This window comes from Hyaena hyaena, unplaced genomic scaffold, assembly GCF_003009895.1.
Source record: "Hyaena hyaena isolate Hyena2069 unplaced genomic scaffold, ASM300989v1 scaffold_578, whole genome shotgun sequence".
In the NCBI taxonomy this organism is placed as follows: domain Eukaryota; kingdom Metazoa; phylum Chordata; class Mammalia; order Carnivora; family Hyaenidae; genus Hyaena; species Hyaena hyaena.
The window spans coordinates 783,108-802,804 of NW_024081212.1; the positions used below are offsets into that span (position 1 = coordinate 783,108).

The following is a 19,697-nucleotide window of genomic DNA, read 5'->3' on the forward strand; positions in this document are numbered from 1 at the left end:
CCCCCAGGGACCAGTTGGCGTGAGGGGACCTGGTGTGCAGGTATTTGGCAAGTATGGTCTTTCTATGCACCGAGCGGAGGTTTTTTCCCCTCCGAGCGGAGGTTTTTCTCTTTCGGACTCTCTCCTTTTCCTCTCTCACTCCCCATAGAGGGTAGAGGGGGATGCCTCCCACCCTGGAGTCTCCAATCCCGGCCCGATTTTATCTTCCCCGGTTCGCACTCACGTTAGAAGGCTCTCTCAGTGGATTCTGCGTCCTTTTTCTCCCAATCTCTCAGGTTTTGTAAGGTTTCCAATGGCCTCACATCTTTTCTGTGTGATGTATGGGAGCGAGTGCAAGTACGGAGCTCCTTACTTCTCCGCCATCTTGCCCCCTCTACATATATCTTTTTGAGGTAGTATTTTCACTTTCTTTGGATAAATACTCAGAAATGGAATTGCTAGATTATATGCTATTTCTATTTATAATTTTTTCATAAATCGCCATAGCGTTTTTCACAGTGATTGCACCAATTTACATTACCACCAACTGTGCAAAAGGGTTCTCTTTTCTCCACTTCCTTGTCAAAACATTATTTCTTGTCTTTTTGTGGCAGCCATTCTAGTATGTGGGAGGTGATATCTCAAGGTTTTAATTTGTATTTTTCCTCATAATTACTTGGTTATATTGAGTATCTTTTCATGCGCCTCTAGGATATCTATGTATCTCTTTTGGGAATATGTCTATTCAGATCTTCTCCCAGTTTTTTTAATCAGATTGTTTCTTTTCTGTTACTGAGCTGCAAAAGTTCATTGTATATTTTGGATAGTAACCCCTTATTAGATATATGACTTGGAAATACTTTCTAGTCAAGGTTGCCTTTTTACTTTGTTGATTTCTTTCACTATACAGAAGCTTTCAGTTTGATGTCCTCCTACTGGCTTATTTTTGCTTTAATTGCCCTTGCCTTTGGAGTCAAATCCAAAAAAGCATCACCAAGACTGATGTCAAAAAGCTTACTAAATGTTTTCTTCAAGAGTTTTACAGTTTCAGATTTACATTCAAGACTTTAATTGATTTTGCTTATTTCTGTGTATGGTGTAACACAGTAGTCCAGTTTCATTCTTTTGCATGTGGTTGTCCAGTTTCCCCAGTATATTTGTCATATATTCTTGCCCTCTATATCCAGAATCGTCTAGGGGTACCTGGGTGGCTCAGTCAGTTAAGCATCTGACGTCAGCTCAGGTCATGATCTCACAGTTCAGGGGTTTGAAGCCCTACATCGGACTCTGTGCTAACAGCTAGCTCAGAGCCTGGAGCCTGTCTTATAATTCTGTATCTCCCTCTCTCTGACTCTCCCCTGCTCGTGCTGTCTCTCTCTGACTCTCAAAAAAAAAATTTAAAAATAAACATTAAAAAAAAAGAATTGTCTATAAATGTGTGGGTTTATTTCTGAGTTCTCTATTCTGATCTGTTTTTATGTTGATGGCATACTGTTTTGATTACTACAGGTTTGTAGTGTATTCAAATCTGGGATTGTGGTACCTCAGCTGCCACTGGAACCCCTACAAGGAGCCCCCCACCCCCCGCTTACCAGCATGCTCAAAGCAGCTGTGGCCAGGCCTCTCAGTCACCCATGCCAAAGGCCAGCTCAATCTACCAGTGTGCCCATAGCAGTCATGTCCCAGTCATGCAGGAGGCCACCCAGCCCGTAAAGGAGACAACCCTGGAGCACCTTCGTCTGGTGACTATGGGGGACTGAACTTCTCAACCCCTCCAGACACCTTCTACATAAGCCTGCTCCTTCACAACCAGGAGACATAGTTGATCTACATAATATATAGAAACACAGAGTCAGACAAAATGAGGAAACAGAGGAATATGTCCCAAATAAAATAATGAGAAAAAACCTCAGAGAAAGAGCTAAACAAAATAGAGTAAAGCAATCTACCTGATAAAGAGTTCCAAGTAATGGTCATAAGGATGCTCACTAAACTCAGGAGAAAAATGGATGAACACAGAACTTCAATAGTAAGATAGAAAATACAGAAAGGAACCAATCAGAGCTAAAGAATACAATAACTGAAAGGAAAAATACACTAGAGGGAATCAGAAGCAAATCAGATGATGCAGAAGATCAAATAAGTGTTCTCAAAGGCAGGGTAGTAGAAATCACCCAAATTGAATAGCAAAAAAAAAAAAAAAAAGAATTTCTAAAAGATGAAGATATTTTAAGAAACCTCTGGGAAAACTTCAAGTGTACTAACATTTGTACTACAGATAATCTGAGAGAGAGAGAGAGAGAGAGGCAGAAGACTTGTTTGAAGAAATAATAGCTGAAAATTTCCTTAATCTGAGGTGGGAAACAGACACCCAGGTCCAAGAAACATAAGGAGCCCCAAGCAAAATGAACCCAAAGAGGTCTGCACCAAGATACATAATACTTAAAAGGTCAAAAAATTAAAGATAAAGAGAGAATCTTAAAGGCAACGAAAGAAAATAAACTGCCAGCTGAACTTTTAGCAGAAACGTTGCAGGTCAGAAGGGAGTAGATTGATATATTGAAAGTGCTGAAAGGGAAAAGCCTACAATCAAGAATACCTGGCAAAATTATGATTCGGAATTGAAGGAGAGATAAGATTTTCCCAGATAAACAAAAGGTAAAAACGTTCATCACTATTAAACCAGCCTTATAAGAAGAGTTAAAGAGACTTCTTTAAGTAGAAAAGAATAGCAAACATATAGTAAAGGTACTAGATCAACCACTCACTTATAAAGCCAGTATAAAGGTTAAAAGAAAAAAGAGTGAAAATCAACTATGTGTGTGTCTGTGTGTGTGTGTTTGTGTGTGTGTGTGTGTATACACACAACTACACATCTACAATATATATAGAAATCAACTATATATTTACAATAACTAATGAGGGTTGGGGGAACATAGTGCTTTAAGAAAGTGCTGAACTTAGGTGAACATAAACTTAAAATAGATTGTTATATGTCTAGGGTGTTACATATAAACTTCATGGTAATAACAAACCAAAAACCCAAACTAGATACACAAAAAATAGAAAGGAATCCAAATATAGCACTCAAGAAAGTCCATCAAATTACAAGGAAAGAAAGCAAGAAAAGAAGAAAGGAACAGAGAAGAACTACAAATACAACCAGAAAACAATGGGCAAAATGTCAATAAGTACATCACTAATCATCAGGAAAATGCAAATTAAAACCACAATGAAATATCACTTTACAACTGTCAGAATGATTAAAATCAACAACACAGGGGCACTGGGGTGACTCAGTCAGCTGAGTGTCTGAATCTTGATTTCAGCTCAGGTCATGATCCCAGGGTTGTGGGACCAAGGAGTGTGGAGCCTACTTGGGATTCTCTCTCTCTCTCTCTCTCTCTCTCTCTCTCTCTCTCTCTCTCTCTCTCTGTCTCCCCTGCCCGCCACCCTTTGCCTCTCTCCCCTTCTCACACACACTCTCTCTCAAAAAATAAAAAGATAAAATAAAAAAATGAAAACAAAGGGGTGCCTGGGTGGCTCAGTCGGTTAAGTGTCCGACTTCGGCTCAGGTCATGATCTCACAGTTCATGGGTTCGAGCCCTGCGTCAGGCTCTGTGCTGACAGCTCAGAGCCTGGAGCCTGTTTCAGATTCTGTGTCTCCCTCTCTCTCTGACCCTCCCCTGCTCACGCTGTCTCTCTCTCTCTCTCAGAAATAAAACATTTTAAAAAAAATAAAATAAAAATAAAAACAGAAATAACAAGTGTTGGCAAGGATCCAGGGGGAAAAAACCTCACGCGCTGTTGACAGGAATGTAAATTAGGGTAGCTACTGTGGAAAATAGTATGGAGGTTCCTCAAAAATAATAAATAGAATTACTATATAATCCAGTAATTCTACTACTGGGTATTTATCCAATTATACCAAAATACTAATCTGAAAAGATATATGCACCACTACATTTACTGTAGCATTATTTACAATAGCCAAGATATGGAAGCAGCCCAGTGTCCATCCGTAGGTGAATGAATAAAGAAGAGGTGGTGTGTATATATATACCCCCACACACAATGGAATATTATTCAGCCATAAATGGGAATGAGATCTTACTATTTGCAAAAACATGGATGGACCTAGAGGGAATAATGATAAATGAAATAAGTCAGTCAGAGAAAGATAAATTCCATATGATTTCACTAATATGTGGAATTTAAGAAATGAAACAGAAAAAAGGCGACAAACAGAAAAAGAGACTCTTAAATACAGAGAACAAACTGGTAGTTGCCAATGGGGAGGTGGATGGGGGAAGAATGACACAGATACAAGGTATCAAGAGTACAGTTATTTGACGAGCACGGAGTAATTTGTAGAATCGCTGTCATTATACTGTACACCTAAAAGTAATTTAACTCTGTACATTAATTATACTTCAGTTAAAAAATTAAAAATAAAATAAAACTTTAAAAAGACATAGGGTAGCTAAATGGATTTTAAAAAAACAAAAAACAAAAAAAACAGACCCATCTATATGCTGCCGACAAGGGACTCACTTTAGGCCTCTAGGCACACACAAGGTGAAGGGATGAAAAAAGCTACGCCGCGCAGACGGAAATGATGAGAAAGCCAGAGCAACAATACACAGACCAAAAAGGCCTTAAAAGAAAGACTCATAAGGGATAAAGAGGGGCGTTACATAATGACAAAGGGATCAATCCAGCAAGAGGATATAAGAAAATGAAGGAGCAAACGAAACAGAAACAGAACTCTTAAGTACAGAGAACAAACTGGTGGCTGTCGGAGGGGTGGGGTGTGGGGAATGCGGCAGACAGGTGAAGGGGATTAAGGGCACAAACTTCCTGTTATAAAATAAATAAGTCATGGGACGTAAAGTACAACCTAGGGAATACAGCCAATAATACTGTAATAATTGTGTGTGGTGACAGATGGTAATGAGACTTGTCACGGTGATCATCTCATAATGTATATAAATGTTGAACCACTTGCTGTACACCTGAAACTAATATAATGTTATATGTCAATTACACTTCAGTGAATATTTTTACATATGGAGATGCTAAGTGAATACATTAAGAATAATAAAGTGTGCAAACATACACGGTCTTCGAGACAACCACCGTTAGCCCTTTTAGCCTGAGGACCAGGCGACCTGGAGGAACCTCTTGGCCGGAGCTGCAGAGATCAAGGTCCCGGCAGTGTGGAAGCCCCCCTCGGGGAGGTCCAGGTGCGCTGTAAGGAGGCCGGCGAAGCGCACACCGATGACACCTCCTAAGTCACGTTCCCGGGGAGCCGCGGCGCGGCGGCTAGGCGGGGGTACAACTGACGCCACCCCTCAGCCAGAGCTCCGTGACCCGAAGCCTGTTTCCGGCTGCTGTCTGTGTCCTGCCCTGACTGTTTCACCCACGGAGCCTGCAACCTCCGGCTTTGGGGGGCCGCAGGAAACCTGCGGGCCCAGGGATGCCTACCGGTGCCCGTGGGGCTGTGGGAGAGCATGGGGGCAGGCAGCCTGTTGGCTCCTGCGAAGTGGAGTGAGTGAAAAAAGCACCTGCACCTGTCTCCACGCCTGGAGAGAGTCCCCGCAGGACCCCGGAGCTCCGCAGATGCTCTAAGATTAGCAAATCAATCTCCCTCGCATATGGTGTAGGTGCTTTTCAAAGTGCTGCTTCTGCACTGGGTTCTGGGGTGAAGCCAGGCATTTGGGGGACTTGTCTCTCTTGTGCAGGTCCCAAGGGCAGGGGTGCCTGACGTGGGGCACAAACCCCTTACTCTTCAGGGAGAAGTTCCACACGAGTGACGTCCCTCCCAGCGTGGGTCACCGCCCCAGGCCTGGGGCTTCTGGCAAGACTGTACGTCTGCCTCTCTTACCCATCTCAGTGTTGCCCTTGATCCTCTGCTGTGGAGGAGACATTCAGCTAGTTTTCAGGTGTTTTCCAGAGGCAACTGTTCTACATGTAGCTGTGGATTCAGTGTATTTGTGACAGGAGGTGAGGTCAGTGTCTTCCGACACCACCATCTTAAGCCACTGCTTCTATTTTTTTTTTGTTTATTTATTTTGAGATAGAGAGAGAGAGTGTGTGTGTGTGTGTGTGAATGAGCAGGGGAGGGGCAGAGAGAGAGGAAGAGAGAATTCCAGGCAGGCTCTGCAATGTCAGCACTGGAGCCAGATTCAGGGCTCAATCTCAGTAACCCACGAGATCATGACCTGAACTAAAAGTGAGAGTCAGACACTTAACTGACTGAGCCACCCAGGTGCCCCAACCCCTGCTTCTGTTTTAAGAATAATTAACACATTCATCTCAGTCTTCCCCAAAAATAGAATAGGTGGGAACACTTTGTAACTCATTCTAGAAGGTCAGCCATCACCCTAATACCAAAGTCAGACAAATAAATGACAAGAAAAGAAAGCCACAAATACCCCTTCTAAATCTAGAGGCAAAAATCTTCAACAAACACTATCAAACTGAATCTAAAAGGATATTAAAAAGTTTATACATCATAACCAACTAGGACTTATCCCAGGAATGGAGAATGATTCAACATACAAATATTGACACATCACATAAATGGAATGTGAAGAGTCATTTCAATTGATGGGGAAAAAAAAGCATCTGTCAGAATCCAACACACTTTCATGATAAAAATACTCAACAAAGTAGGAATAGGAGAAAATTTCCTTAATATGATAAAGAACATTTATGAAAAACCCACAGATCACATTAGACTCAATGGTGAAAGACAAATCAGGAACAAGGCAAGGATGCCAGTTTTCATGACTTCTATTCAACCTTCAACTGGAAGTTCTAGATAGGGCAGTTGGTCAAGAAAGTGAGATTTTTTAAAATCCAAATTATAAAGAAAGAAGTAAGACTATCTCTATTCACAGAAGAAATATCCTGATATAGAGACAATCCTAAAGATTCCACCAAGAATAACCATTAGAATAAATAAATTCAGTAAAAGTTCCAGATACTAGATCAACCAATCTGTTGCATTTCTATGTATAAGTAATAAGCAATATGAAAAAGCAATTAAGAAAACAATTCTATTTATACAGCATCAAAACGAATAAAGTTCTTAGGAATAAACTTAACCAAAGTAGTGTAAGACTCACCCAAGAAAAACTATAAAACATTGCTGAAAGAAATTAAAGAAGACCTAAATAAATGTAAAGACATCATGTTCATGCATTGAAAGGCTTAATATTGACAAGATGTAAATATTACCCAAAGTGAGCTACAGATTTAGTGTAATTCCTACCAAAACCCCAATGGCTTACTTTGTAGAAAGAAAAGCTCATCCTAAGGCCACAAATGTCAAAGCAATCTTGAAAAGTAAGAACAGATTAAAGGACTCACACTTTCTGATTTCAAAACTTACTACCTAGCTACAGTAATAAAAACAGTGTGGTAAAGGCATAAAGGCAGACATATAGATCAATGGAATAGAATTTAAAATCAAGAAATAAATCCTCTACATCTATGATCAATTGATTTTCATTGGGGTGTAAGACTAGTCAATGAGGAAAGAACAAATAGTGCGAGGACAGGAAGGTATGCACGTGCAAAAGAATGGAGCTGGATTGGGGCGCCTGGGTGGCTTAGTCGGTTAAGCGTCCGACTTTCCGACTTTCGCTTAGGTCATGATCTCGCGGTTCATGGGTTCGAGCCCCGCGTCGGGCTCTGTGCTGACTGCCAGCTCAGAGCCTGGAGCCTGTTTCAGTCTGTGACTCCCTCTCTCTCTGACCCTCCCCTGCTCACGCTGTTTCTCTCTCCTAGAAATAAATAAAACATTTTTAAAAAATTAAAAAAAAAAAAAAAGAATGGAGCTGGATTTTACCTCACACCCTATACAAAATGTAATTCAAAATTAATCAAAGAACTAATATAGAAAAAAACATACGGTGAGTCTTCATGACCTTGATTTTGGCAATGGTTTCTTAAATATGACACCAAAAACATAAGCAACGAAAGAAAAAAATACATAAATTAGACATCATCAAAATTTTAAATTCTTATGCATTAAAAAATACTACCCAAAGAGTGAGGACAACCTACAAAATAAGGAAAAATACTTGCAAATCCTTTTTCTGATGAAGGTCTAGGATTCAGAATCTATAAAGAACTCTTATAAATCAACAAAAAGAAAAACAACCCAATTAAAAATGGACTAAGGATATAAATAGGTAATCTTCCAAAGAAGATATACCACTAGCATACAAATACCTAAAGGGATACTCAGTATCACTTACTATGAAAATGTAAATCAACATGACAATGAGATCCCACTTCACACCCACCCAAAAGGTTTAGCTAAAATTGTTTTAATCAACAACAATAAAGGTTAGTGAAAATGTAGAGAATGAAACACTCACGCTTTCCTGGTGAAAATGTAAGATAATAGAGCCACTGTGGAAAACAGTTTGGCTGTTCCCCAAAACATTAAACACAGAACTACCATAGGACCCAGTAGTTCCACTTTTAAATATACACTCAAATGAAAACAAGTGTTCAATAAAAAAACTATTTACACACAAATGTTCATAGCAGTACTATTCACAATAGCCAAAGGATACAAATAACCCAAATGTCCACCAACAGATGAATGGATACACAAAATGTGGTATTTCCATACAAGTAAATATTATTCAGCCATAAAAAGGAAAAAAGTACTAATACATGCAAGGACAAACCTTGAAAATATTATGCTAAGTGAAAGAGGCCAGGCACAAAGGCCATACATGATTCCATTTATAGGAAATAACCAGAACTAGCAAATCTTTAAAGACAGAGAGTAGATTAGAGGTTGCTAGGGGTTAGGGGGAAAGGGATAGGAGACTGCATAATGAGGTTTCCTTTTGGGGTGACTAAAATGTTCTGGAACTAGATAATAGTTATGGTTGAACAACACTGTGAATATACTACATGCCACTGAATGACATGCTTTTAAATGGTTAAAATGGTAAATTTTATTTTGTGGATTTTACCACAATAAAAAAAAAATCTATGAAACAAAACAATAAGGACAAAGGAAAGAAGGGAAAACAAAATTTACCTAAGAACACGTACAAGAAACCAATTTATCAGGATGAATGAAAACTATGATGAAAATCAACAAGATCCTAAAATTAATGAAGCCATCACCTCTACAAACAAGATACAAATCTAGCAATCCTAGGGCCCATGAAAGAAAGAACAAGGGGTGCCTAGCTGGCTCAGTCGGTTAAGCATCCAACTCTTGATTTTGGCTCAGGCCATGATCTCATGGTTCGTGACAAGAAGCCCCTCGTTGGGCTCTGCACTGACAGCAGGGAGCCTGCTTGGGATTCTCTCTCTCCCTTTCTCCGCCCCTCCCCAACTCATTCTCATTCTCTCTCTCTCTCAAAATAAACAAACAAACAAAGAGCAAGACAACAGAAAAGACCTGAAATGTAGCTAACAGTGCTCAGAAAATAAGAAGCATCAAACTATGAAAATGCTTTCCTGTGGGAGAAGAAAATGGGAATGAAGAGTTACAGGCACACCTTTGTTAATATAGAATTCAGAATGACTTAACCCTATAAACCACGTGAAGGTATATTTTGATTTAAAGGTACACATGAAATAATATAATAGCAAAACAACAACAAACTTAGACTCTTATATATCTATAGTCACTTCTAAAACTAGTTCTTACAGCTGCAAAATAATGTCAGTCTTCACATTTTACTTGTAGTGCCCATCAACACAAGAGTTTCTTTAAATACTGATTCATAAGGAAAATATGGAAAGGAGAGTTCAAGCTAAACTATTAGTTTGATTCCAAATGATTCGGCCTCTCCTATGACATGTGTAGGCTGAGTACACTGACTGTAGTAAACCAAACACCTAGGATCACATGGAAGTGAGGATACTATAAAGATTTAAGATACTTACGGGTACTCTTTTCTAACTGTGATTTTATTCTCTATTTCTACCTAATCCAAAACAAACCCTCTATGTATCCAATCATTCATTCAACAGATGCTACTAAATACCTATAAAGTGCAACGTACTTGATTCATTTCAAGTCTTTCTTTGGTTACTAATATTTCTGACTTGAGTTTAACAACTGGTCTGATACTGGTCTCCCCAGCTACCTCTATTTCTCCCTAATCTTGATCTCATGTGTCTAGCCATGACCTAATAATTTGATTACATCATGTTTGTTCTCCTTTATATGACTGATAATTGTATTTGTTCCTTCATGACTTTGACTTTGAGCCTCATCTGTTTGGAGCCTCAGCCAGAAAGGCATAGGTCCTTGCCCCTGACAGCCACAGTACAGAAACAAAAAATGTTGGCCATCTAGCATTTCTCCCAAGCTACCGTCTCTTACTTTATTGCAGTTTTACTTGTGTATAATCTGCTTAAACAAAACCACCATGAATTACTTTTGACTCATCTTCTACGGGACACATGGTGTTATAACAGAAAACACCAGTTGGATAGACTGCATTCATTCCACCAAAGTACCAACTAGCTGTATCACTCATGTTAACAGGTTTTGCTCAGTTTTATTACTTACAGTAAATATGTCTTCATGGCCATCCTGAAATTGAGTTCCATCTGTTCCATAAAGATATATAGGCGCTGAACTTCTATGTCGTCCATACAGTATAATATAAATCTGTGAGCTGGTCCCTGAATTTGGCAAGTCACTGGTCATTATGGAAACTTTCCAGTTACTACCTACAGAAGCACAAATAACACACAACATTAAAGCAACTTATAAAAACAAAAGACTCAGAAGAACAGATCATCATAAAGCCAGGCAAGTTCAAAACAGATATAACTTCCTCTTCTCCATCTCCTTTGGAAAAGTGCTATAACACAAGATTTAGATTTGGTTTTTAAAATACTCATTGGGACTATTATGTGCTACATGTAACTGGGAGACTAGTTCCTAGATCTTTAATAACGAAATGAGAGAGATACAATTATCCTGTCATACTTGGTCCGCCTAGACCACAAGGCAGTGACTTCAGAGCTTCTCTTAAGTCTCTTAAGTTGCCTGCATTCTGACAAGATACTTCCAGTACTGTTAGCTCTGACATGTAATATTCAGAATTATGCCTTTTAAGTTCTTTTGAATTTAGGTATTTTCCAGAGTAAAAAAATATAATAATTTATATAAGCATAAAATAATATAATCGTATTTAGACAGTCATAAGATCATGCATTTATATATCATAAAATAATATATAATCACAAATCATAAAATCTATAAAATCATAAAAGGTTTGAGTTAGAATGAATTTCTTCACTTACTGTTTTAAGTACCCCTAATTAATAGATGAAGTAACTGAGTTCCACAATGTTAAATAAATTTTGTATCCCAGCAACAAAGATGCACAGTGCGAGAAAATACATGGCTCATGGTGAATGTAACTGAAACTAACCAAACATGATAGTTACACTGATAGCAGTGTGATATTACTTCCTAGAATTTTAATTTAATTTTATGATGTTTCTTTGGAATAAACATCATGTTAATCAATAAGAAAATTGAAATAATGAGAAATTAGGGAATATACTCGAGATCATATACAACTGGTAAGAATATGAGGCAATTAACTTCAGAACTATGGATTTAAATTACAATTACTCTTAAGACTTTGATTTTCTCTCTTCCATGTTTAAATTAAAGTTTATTTCCCATCTTGTTCAAATAGTAATCATATTCCAAATTTAAGTTTTACTTATATGGTACAATAAATGTATGCTAAATTAATGCATGTGTTTAAAAATCTATTTTGAAACAGGAAATCCTACTTAATTCTTCCAACACATGACAAAAACCCAAGTTCGCCTCCCAACTCATCTTGGCAGACAACCAGTAAATAAAAACCTCATTTTTAAAAATTGAAAGAGGATAATAAGCTATCTTTAACAACGGCAAAAGCAGTTAAAGTGCAATTACAAACTACAGAACTGGGAAATTTCCAGCTGTTTTCTACAGAATAACTAGTATATTAGTGCTTGTTTGAATAAAATGAAATAAAGCTCTTCAGCTTCTGCTCCCTTAGAAATGCACCAAAAGAGTTCAGGGAAGAATCAATACTTGCTAAATGTACAAGGACCAAATCAATAGGGAAAGAAATTGCATTTTCCAACAACTAAGATGGAAAAGGATAAAAAGTATAGGAATAGAAATAAAAAAAGAATATAATGAAATATGATGTCAGGTTACCACAGGTCCTTGCACCTCTTTAAATCATTAAAACCTTAACCTTGGAAGAGAATGTTGTAAAAACTGGAGAGGAATGTAAAGATCATGAACCAAGACTCATCTTTAAGTTTATAAATTACACTCCAGTCACTCAAGACCCAACAAGTCACTGTGTCATTCCTAGGTGTCCAGAGTCATGGGGAGGAGCAGATGGAAAACATAAAATGATGCCTTTGTCCTCTGTCAGCCTGTAACCTATATGAGGTACTAAGGCTAACATAAAAAAAGGGAAAAAATCAGAACATTTTTTAAATGTATTTTGTTTTTTAGTTTATTTTTAGGGAGACAGAGAACACACAAGCAGGGTAAAGGGGCAGAGGGAGAGAGAGGAAGAATCTTAAGCAGACTCCACATTCACCAAGGAACTCAATCCCAGGACTCTGGGATGATGACCTGAGCCAGAATTAAGAGTTGGCTGCTCAACTTACTGAGCCACTCAGGTGCCCCAGAACATTCCTAATATAAGATTTTGGAGAAGAGAGGCCAGGACACATAAAATCTAACAAAATAAATATGAAAAATAATTTCTAAAGTTGCTCCAAAAAATAGAAATGGAAGGAAAACTTCCAAACCCATTCTATGAGGCCAGCATTAACAAAGACCTCACTAAAAAGAAGAACCACAGACCAATTTCCCTGGTGAACATGGATGCGAAAATTCTCAAAAAGATACTAGCAAACTGAATCCAACAATACATTAAAAGAATTATTCACTACAATTAAATGGGATTCATTCCTGGGCTCTAGGGCTGGTTCAATATCTGCAAATCAATTAACGTGATACATCACATTAATAAAAGAAAGGATAAGAACCACATGATCCTCTCAATAGATGCAGAGAAAGCATTTGACAAAATGCAGCATCCTTTATTGAAAAAAAACCTCAAGAAAGTAGGGACAAAAGGAACATACCTCAACATCATAAAGTCCATATATGAACAACCCACACTTGGTATCATCCTCCATGGGGAAAACTGAGACTCTCCCCTAAGGTCAGGAACACAGCAAGGATGTCCCCTCTCACCACTGCTGCTCAGCATAATACTGGAAGTCCCAGCCTCAGCAATCAGACAACAAAAAGAAATGAGGCATCCAAATCGGCAAGAAGTTGAACTTTCACTCTTCACAGATGACATGATACTATATGTGGAAAACCCGAAAGACTCCACCAAAAAACTGCTAGAACTGATACATGAATTCAGCAAAGTCACAGGATATACAATGAACATACAGAAATCAATTGCATTTCTATACACCAATAATGAAGCAGCAAAAAGAAAAATCAAGGAATCAATGCCATTTACAATTGCACCAAAAAACATAATTTAAAAAAGAACTGGCAAAAAAAAAAGTTCAAATCAAGCAAAGAAGGCATTAAACCCTCATGGTGTAATCTCTAAAGTAGAAGCCAAGAGAAAAGTGAAACAGAAGATTTTATGAATCTGTAGGACACCCAGCCCAGCTTGCCCAGGAACTTTATGGGAAAAAGAAGGTGAGGAAATAAAATTCTAAAAACCTTCTTAACCTTTATACCCTGTTAGATCCTAATTTGAAAAAGAGTATGTTGAAGGGCTGAGTAAATGGACTGGAGAAAAACAGGTTGCAGGGAATAGACAAACAGCTTGATCAAGACTCAAATACCTTATCAAAAATAGAACTATACAATTTGAATAACACTATATATTCTAAAAAATAATGAAGTTAAAGTTAATTTCTTTTCACAAAGAACTGCAGGCCCAGTAGGTAAATTTTATACCAAACCTTTAAAAAAATATACCAGTCCTACACAAACCCCTTGAAACAGTTCCAAACTCATCATGTGACATAAGAATTACTTTGGTACCAAAGACAAAGGCATAATAAGAAAATTACAGAGCAAAACCCTCATAATATAAATGGAAATATTCTCAACAAAATATTAGGAAACCAAGACAACCACCATCTTCAGGTTTATCCCAGGAACTCAAAGCTTTTAAACATCTGGAAATCAATCAATGTAATTCATCATATTAACAGAATAGGAGAAAATGTACCTGATCACCTCAAGAGACCCAAAAACAGCATTTGGCAAAATTAAACACCCATTCATGATAGAAACTTGTTATTGAAAATGAAATAAATGAGAAACATGTTATTGAAAACTAGAGTAAAGGGTAGTCTTGTTATGAAAGTGGCACAGAGAACTTGGCTGAATTGTACTCTATTATTCAGGATTGTAAACAGAACTTGTAATGATGAACTTGGAAATTCAGCTGAGATTTCCAATCAACATGTAGAAACTAGCGTAGCCTCGTTTCTCCCTGCTGCTTATGGTAAAATTCAAGAGGAAAGGGATAAACTGAGGCAGTAATTGTTAAGGAAAAAGGAACATGCACTTACTAATTTGGGAAATATCAACCTATTTAAGTCTCTGTTCTGAAAACAGAGCCAAAGACATGGCAGGAAAACTGTTTGCTAAAGAGATCAGGCATGTGATTTACGGATTCAATCAACTATCTCAGCAGAAGCCAGGAGTAAAAATTAGTTCTCCAGGAAGACTCTATATTCTTGTGCCTATTGATGTGGATTCCCATGACATCCATGGAAGACGAACAGGATTTTCAAGAATTTTATTCCAGTAGATGAAAAGGACAGAGATGTAATGAAATAAAGGAAGAATAACTCTGAGGGCCAAGATGAGTAGAATAACTGCCCTGGGACAAGGCTGCCACCCTGGTGGCCAAAAAGATGGGGCTACTCCCCTAGTAGGGGTCAGAGAACAAGGCAGTACACCACAGAGGATCATTCTTAGGCCTTCCAAACTAATGGAATTTGCCCTGCTGAGTTACAAACTTGCTTGGGACACATGACCCCTTTTTTCCTTCTAATTTCTCCCCCGTAGATTGGGAGGGTCTATTCTATCTATGCCTGTCCCACCATTGTATTTTATTATTTTTTAATGTGTGTTTATTTTTGAGAGAGCAGGAGTGCAAGTAGGGGGAGGGACAGAGAAAGAGAGGGACAGAGAATCTGAAGTAGGCTCTGTGTTGACAGAAGAGAGCCCCACATGGGGCTCGAACTCAGAAACCATGAGATCACGACCTGAGCTGAAGTCAGACCAACTGAGACACCCAGGCACCCCTCATCATTGTATTTTAGAAGCAGACAACTTATCTTCTAGTTTCACAGGTCTGTGGATGGAGAGTAATTTGGGCTAAGAACGGATGGTACCCAGTGTCTCCCCCATACCTGATTTAGATGAAATAAAAGATGAAAGTTTGAACTTTTTCACATGATTATATTTCGATGATATTTTGTACTTGGAAGTTGATTCTGGAATGGTTAAGACTTTAACGACTGTTGGAGTGTGGTAAGTATATTACCCACATGAGAAGGATATGAATTTTCCAGAGCCAGAGGAGAACTGCTGTAGGTTGAACTGTGTCCCCAAAAAGATATGTTCAAGTCTTTGCGCTTGGTATCTATGAAAGTGACCTTATTTGGAAACAATCATTGCAGATATAACCAAGATGAAGTCACACTTGAGTACGGTAGACTTAGTTACTTATGACTGGTGTTTTTATAAAAAGAGGAAAAGAGACAAAGAGACAGAGGGAAGAATACCAGGCAAAGATTGGAAATATCCAGTTGCAAATAAAAGAATGCCAAGGACTGCTGGCAACCACAAAAAACTAAGAACAGGCAAGGAAGAATTTTTCCTGCAAAGCTCTCACAGAGAGTGTGACATTGCTAACATCCCAATTTCAGACTTCTAACATCCAGAACTGTGAAAGAATAAATTCCTGTTTTCAAGCCACCCTGTCTCCTATAATTTGTTACAGTACCCCTAGGAAACTAATACAAAAAGTGACTACACAAGCAAATTGTGTTATGTAAATAAATACAATTCCGCACCTAAAAGGCACAAAATATAGATACAAAAATTTGGGTGAATATCAAGCTTTATGCTGATCAAAATCTTAGTCACAAAAGAATATACATTATCTGATTGCACATAAAAACTTCTTCTAAGACAAACTTAGTTGCAGTAACAAAAAGCCAAACTTAGTTGCAGTAACAAAAAGCAAATGAATTCCTTCCTGGGGCCAGGAGTGGTGGAATTACCTGCAAAGAGCATGAAGAAACTATTTGCAATGATGCATATTCTATAGCTTGATTTAAGTGGTTGTTACATAAGTAAGTTCAACTGTCAAAACGAATTACATTGTAGACTTAAAATTTGTGCACTTTGTTTATGTAAATTATACCTCAATACAATTGATTGTCTAAAACATCAAATAAACAAAAACTTGTAAAAGCCATACTGAACCTGGTAAAGTTGGGGGAAATAGCCATAGAGATGAAAAAGAATTAATTTCTTTCATTTGCAAATAGCTCATACAATCAATAAAACAAAGCTAAACATGAATTTTGCAACAGAAAAATGGAAAATATGAATAAGGAATTCATTGAAACACACACACACAAAGCAGCAAAGACAGAAAAGATGCTTACCCTCCCTCACAATTAAAGATAGGCAAATCAAATCAAGATACTGTTTTACTGTTTTTCACCTATCAGACTGGCATAAATCTTTAATTTTAGAATTATCTAGTACTATAAGAGTGTCCCTTCCATACTGTTTAGCATCAGTGTACTTTCCTGAACCCTTTTGAAGGGCAATTTGGCAACATCTATGAACATTTACAACACATACCCTGTGATTGAAGAGTTTTACCGCTATAATTTCGTATACAAATATACTCACAAAGATGCCAAACTATGTGTACTACGGACATTCTTCAAGATTCCTTGGAATAGTGAATATTTGGACATAACCATGTAGCTTTTAATTCATAAGACAAATCACAAAAAAGGCCACAATGAAATGCTATACAATGCAATGATTTTAAAAGAATGACTAAAGGAATATATGTCAAAATGTGAATACTGTAAACTCAATTTCATAAATAAAAAGGATACTCATAAATATACAGATATACATGGTGACAAATGTATTGAAAATTAGGGGGGAAATTGAAGACCTCTTTGAGTAGCTTTTAGAAGCTGGACCTACAGAAAGGTTAACTTTTCATTTTATATTTCCCTACACTATTTGATTTTTTTTATCATATTACTTTCACCTTTTTAAAGGGGCAAATATGAAAAAAAATAGAATTTTAAATGATGAATTGCATACTATACATGAAGAGCTCTTTAGGTACATGAGAACATAGGAAAATTATGTCTTGATTCTTCAGAAACAAAATAATGTCTTCTGTAGTTATAAAAATCCTCTCTAGAATTATTCTTTTATATTTCCAGAATTCCTTATAATCACTTGCCAATTGTTCTTCCCTGTAAACTATAAGCAACAAAAATTCTTTGATGACCTAGAAGCATCAAACAGGAAGGACAGAACCATTCCCAGAAGTCAGTATGTTGGAACTTCAAATGCTACAATAAATTATGTATCTCTGTACACAAAATAGCATGACTTTTCAATTCATTTGAATAACATCATTGTAAGGAGTGGAAAAGAAGAGGAGGAGACTTTTGAGGTCACAGAACTATCTTGAGATCTACACTTTGAAACTCGGTTTTAGATACAGCAACAACTTCTCTGTCTCAGCTTCTTTATTCAAAAAATGGAAATTAAACACTCATGATTTTTTGAGAACTATATCAGATAACATTTGTTTAGCACATGGTACAGTGTCTGGTACATAAGAGTCACTTAATAAAGGAAAGTTATTATTATCACTGTAATTGTCACTGAATTGCTTTTTCTATCAACTAGACCATTCTCAAGGAGAGCAATATCACTCTCAAAGGAGGAAAATTGGTTCTTAAAGGACAAAAAGCTTACATATTACAATAGTTTGTGGCTCTCCTAACCCAACTCTTCTCAAGTAAATATTATTTTTTCATATTTAATTTCTTTCTTAAAAGGCAATAATGAGGGGCGCCTGGCTGGTTCAGTTGGTAGAGCATTTGACTCTTGATCTCAGGGCTTTGAGTTCAAGCCCCATGCTGGGTGAGACATTACTTAGAAATAAAATCTTTTTCAAAAAAGCAATAATGAAAAGAAAGTTGAGGAAGACTGAATTAGGCTAATAACTTAAGAATTACATACAAATACTGTTATCAGCCTTGTAAATTTCTAAGAATAAAATGTTTACATAAATGAAAATATCCTGAAGTATAAAACTGGAGAAATAGTGCCTTTTCCCACTACAAGCCAGAATGATGGCAATTTACATATGCAACAATAAAAAGAAACATAAAAGAAAGGGGATCAGCCTTCAGGACATAGTTACATAGACAGCAGTGTCTATAAGGAAATTTCCACTGGTGGGTGTTAGACAAATATAAATCACAAATACTTGGAATTAAACCGTTGGAAATCTTATTCCAAGCGAAGCAACAATCAAAGAGTGTTTAGTCTCAGCTACTATTGTTTGAAGAAGATTGATTGTATGAAATCAGAAGTAGCCATAAAATAACTTCTGAGTAGTAAGAGATAGAGAACTAATAGAAAAGAAGTGTTTCTTTAATCACGCCAGAAAAGGCTTTCTTTTTCCTTTCTCCCTCCTAAAGTAACAAAATACCAATTTGAAATTCCAAGACAAAAATGGACTTCTTTAAAAGTGGGCAGGATCACTGTGTACGGTTCTCTGTTGCACTCTTTTGCCGACTGCCTTTATGCACTGAGTTGACCTGACTCCCGAGTTCTTTGATGGTCTCCATCTTCATCATGGACTATAAGGACCAAAACTGCTTCAACGGCTCTACAGTCAGCAGTGAGGGAAGCTGGGTCCTCTGGGCTCTGGTATCCAGCTATGGGTTGAACAGAGTGTGAAGATGGGAAAAATAAAAGAACACAGAGTAACCAAAGCCATTTTAAAAGAGAACAAAGTCGGGAAAATTTACACTATCTCAATCCAAAACTTACTACAAAGCTATAGGAATCAAGATAGTACATTTAGGCATACAAATAGAAACATAGATCAATGAAATAAAACAGGGAATAGAGAAAATACTTCCACATATATATGGTTGACTGGTTTTCAACAAAAGACTATCCTTTCCAATTCAAAGTATTTCAATGGGAAAAGTATTCTCTTTTAAACAAAAGGTGATGCAATAATTGGATATCCATATGAAACAACTCCTACCATGTGCAAAAAAATAACTTTAAATGGGTCAAACAGACCCATCATAAGAAGTAAAACTAAAAAATTCCCAAAAGAAAACACAGAAGAAAAATCTCATGTTTGGGGCTAAGCAGAGATTTCTTAGAATTTGAAAGACATAAACCACAAAAAGAAAATAACTTTGCCCAAATTAAAAAGTTTTGCTCACTGAAAGTCTCACCATTAAAAAACAAGAAGAAAAGGAAAGCTTTGGACTATGAGAAAATATGTGTAAAACCTACATCTAAATGTTGTGCCCAGGATACACGACCCCAA

General features: G+C 37.3%; 1 protein-coding gene across 1 annotated transcript in view; it reads right to left on the reverse strand.

Annotated features, from left to right (window-relative positions):
* The window catches only part of RP1 (RP1 axonemal microtubule associated), a 284,132-nt gene that overhangs the window by 239,515 nt on the left and 24,920 nt on the right, over positions 1–19,697 (reverse strand). Inside the window, 1 exon segment of the mRNA XM_039256605.1 lies at positions 10,544–10,707. Coding sequence (XP_039112536.1) covers positions 10,544–10,707 — 164 coding nt within the window.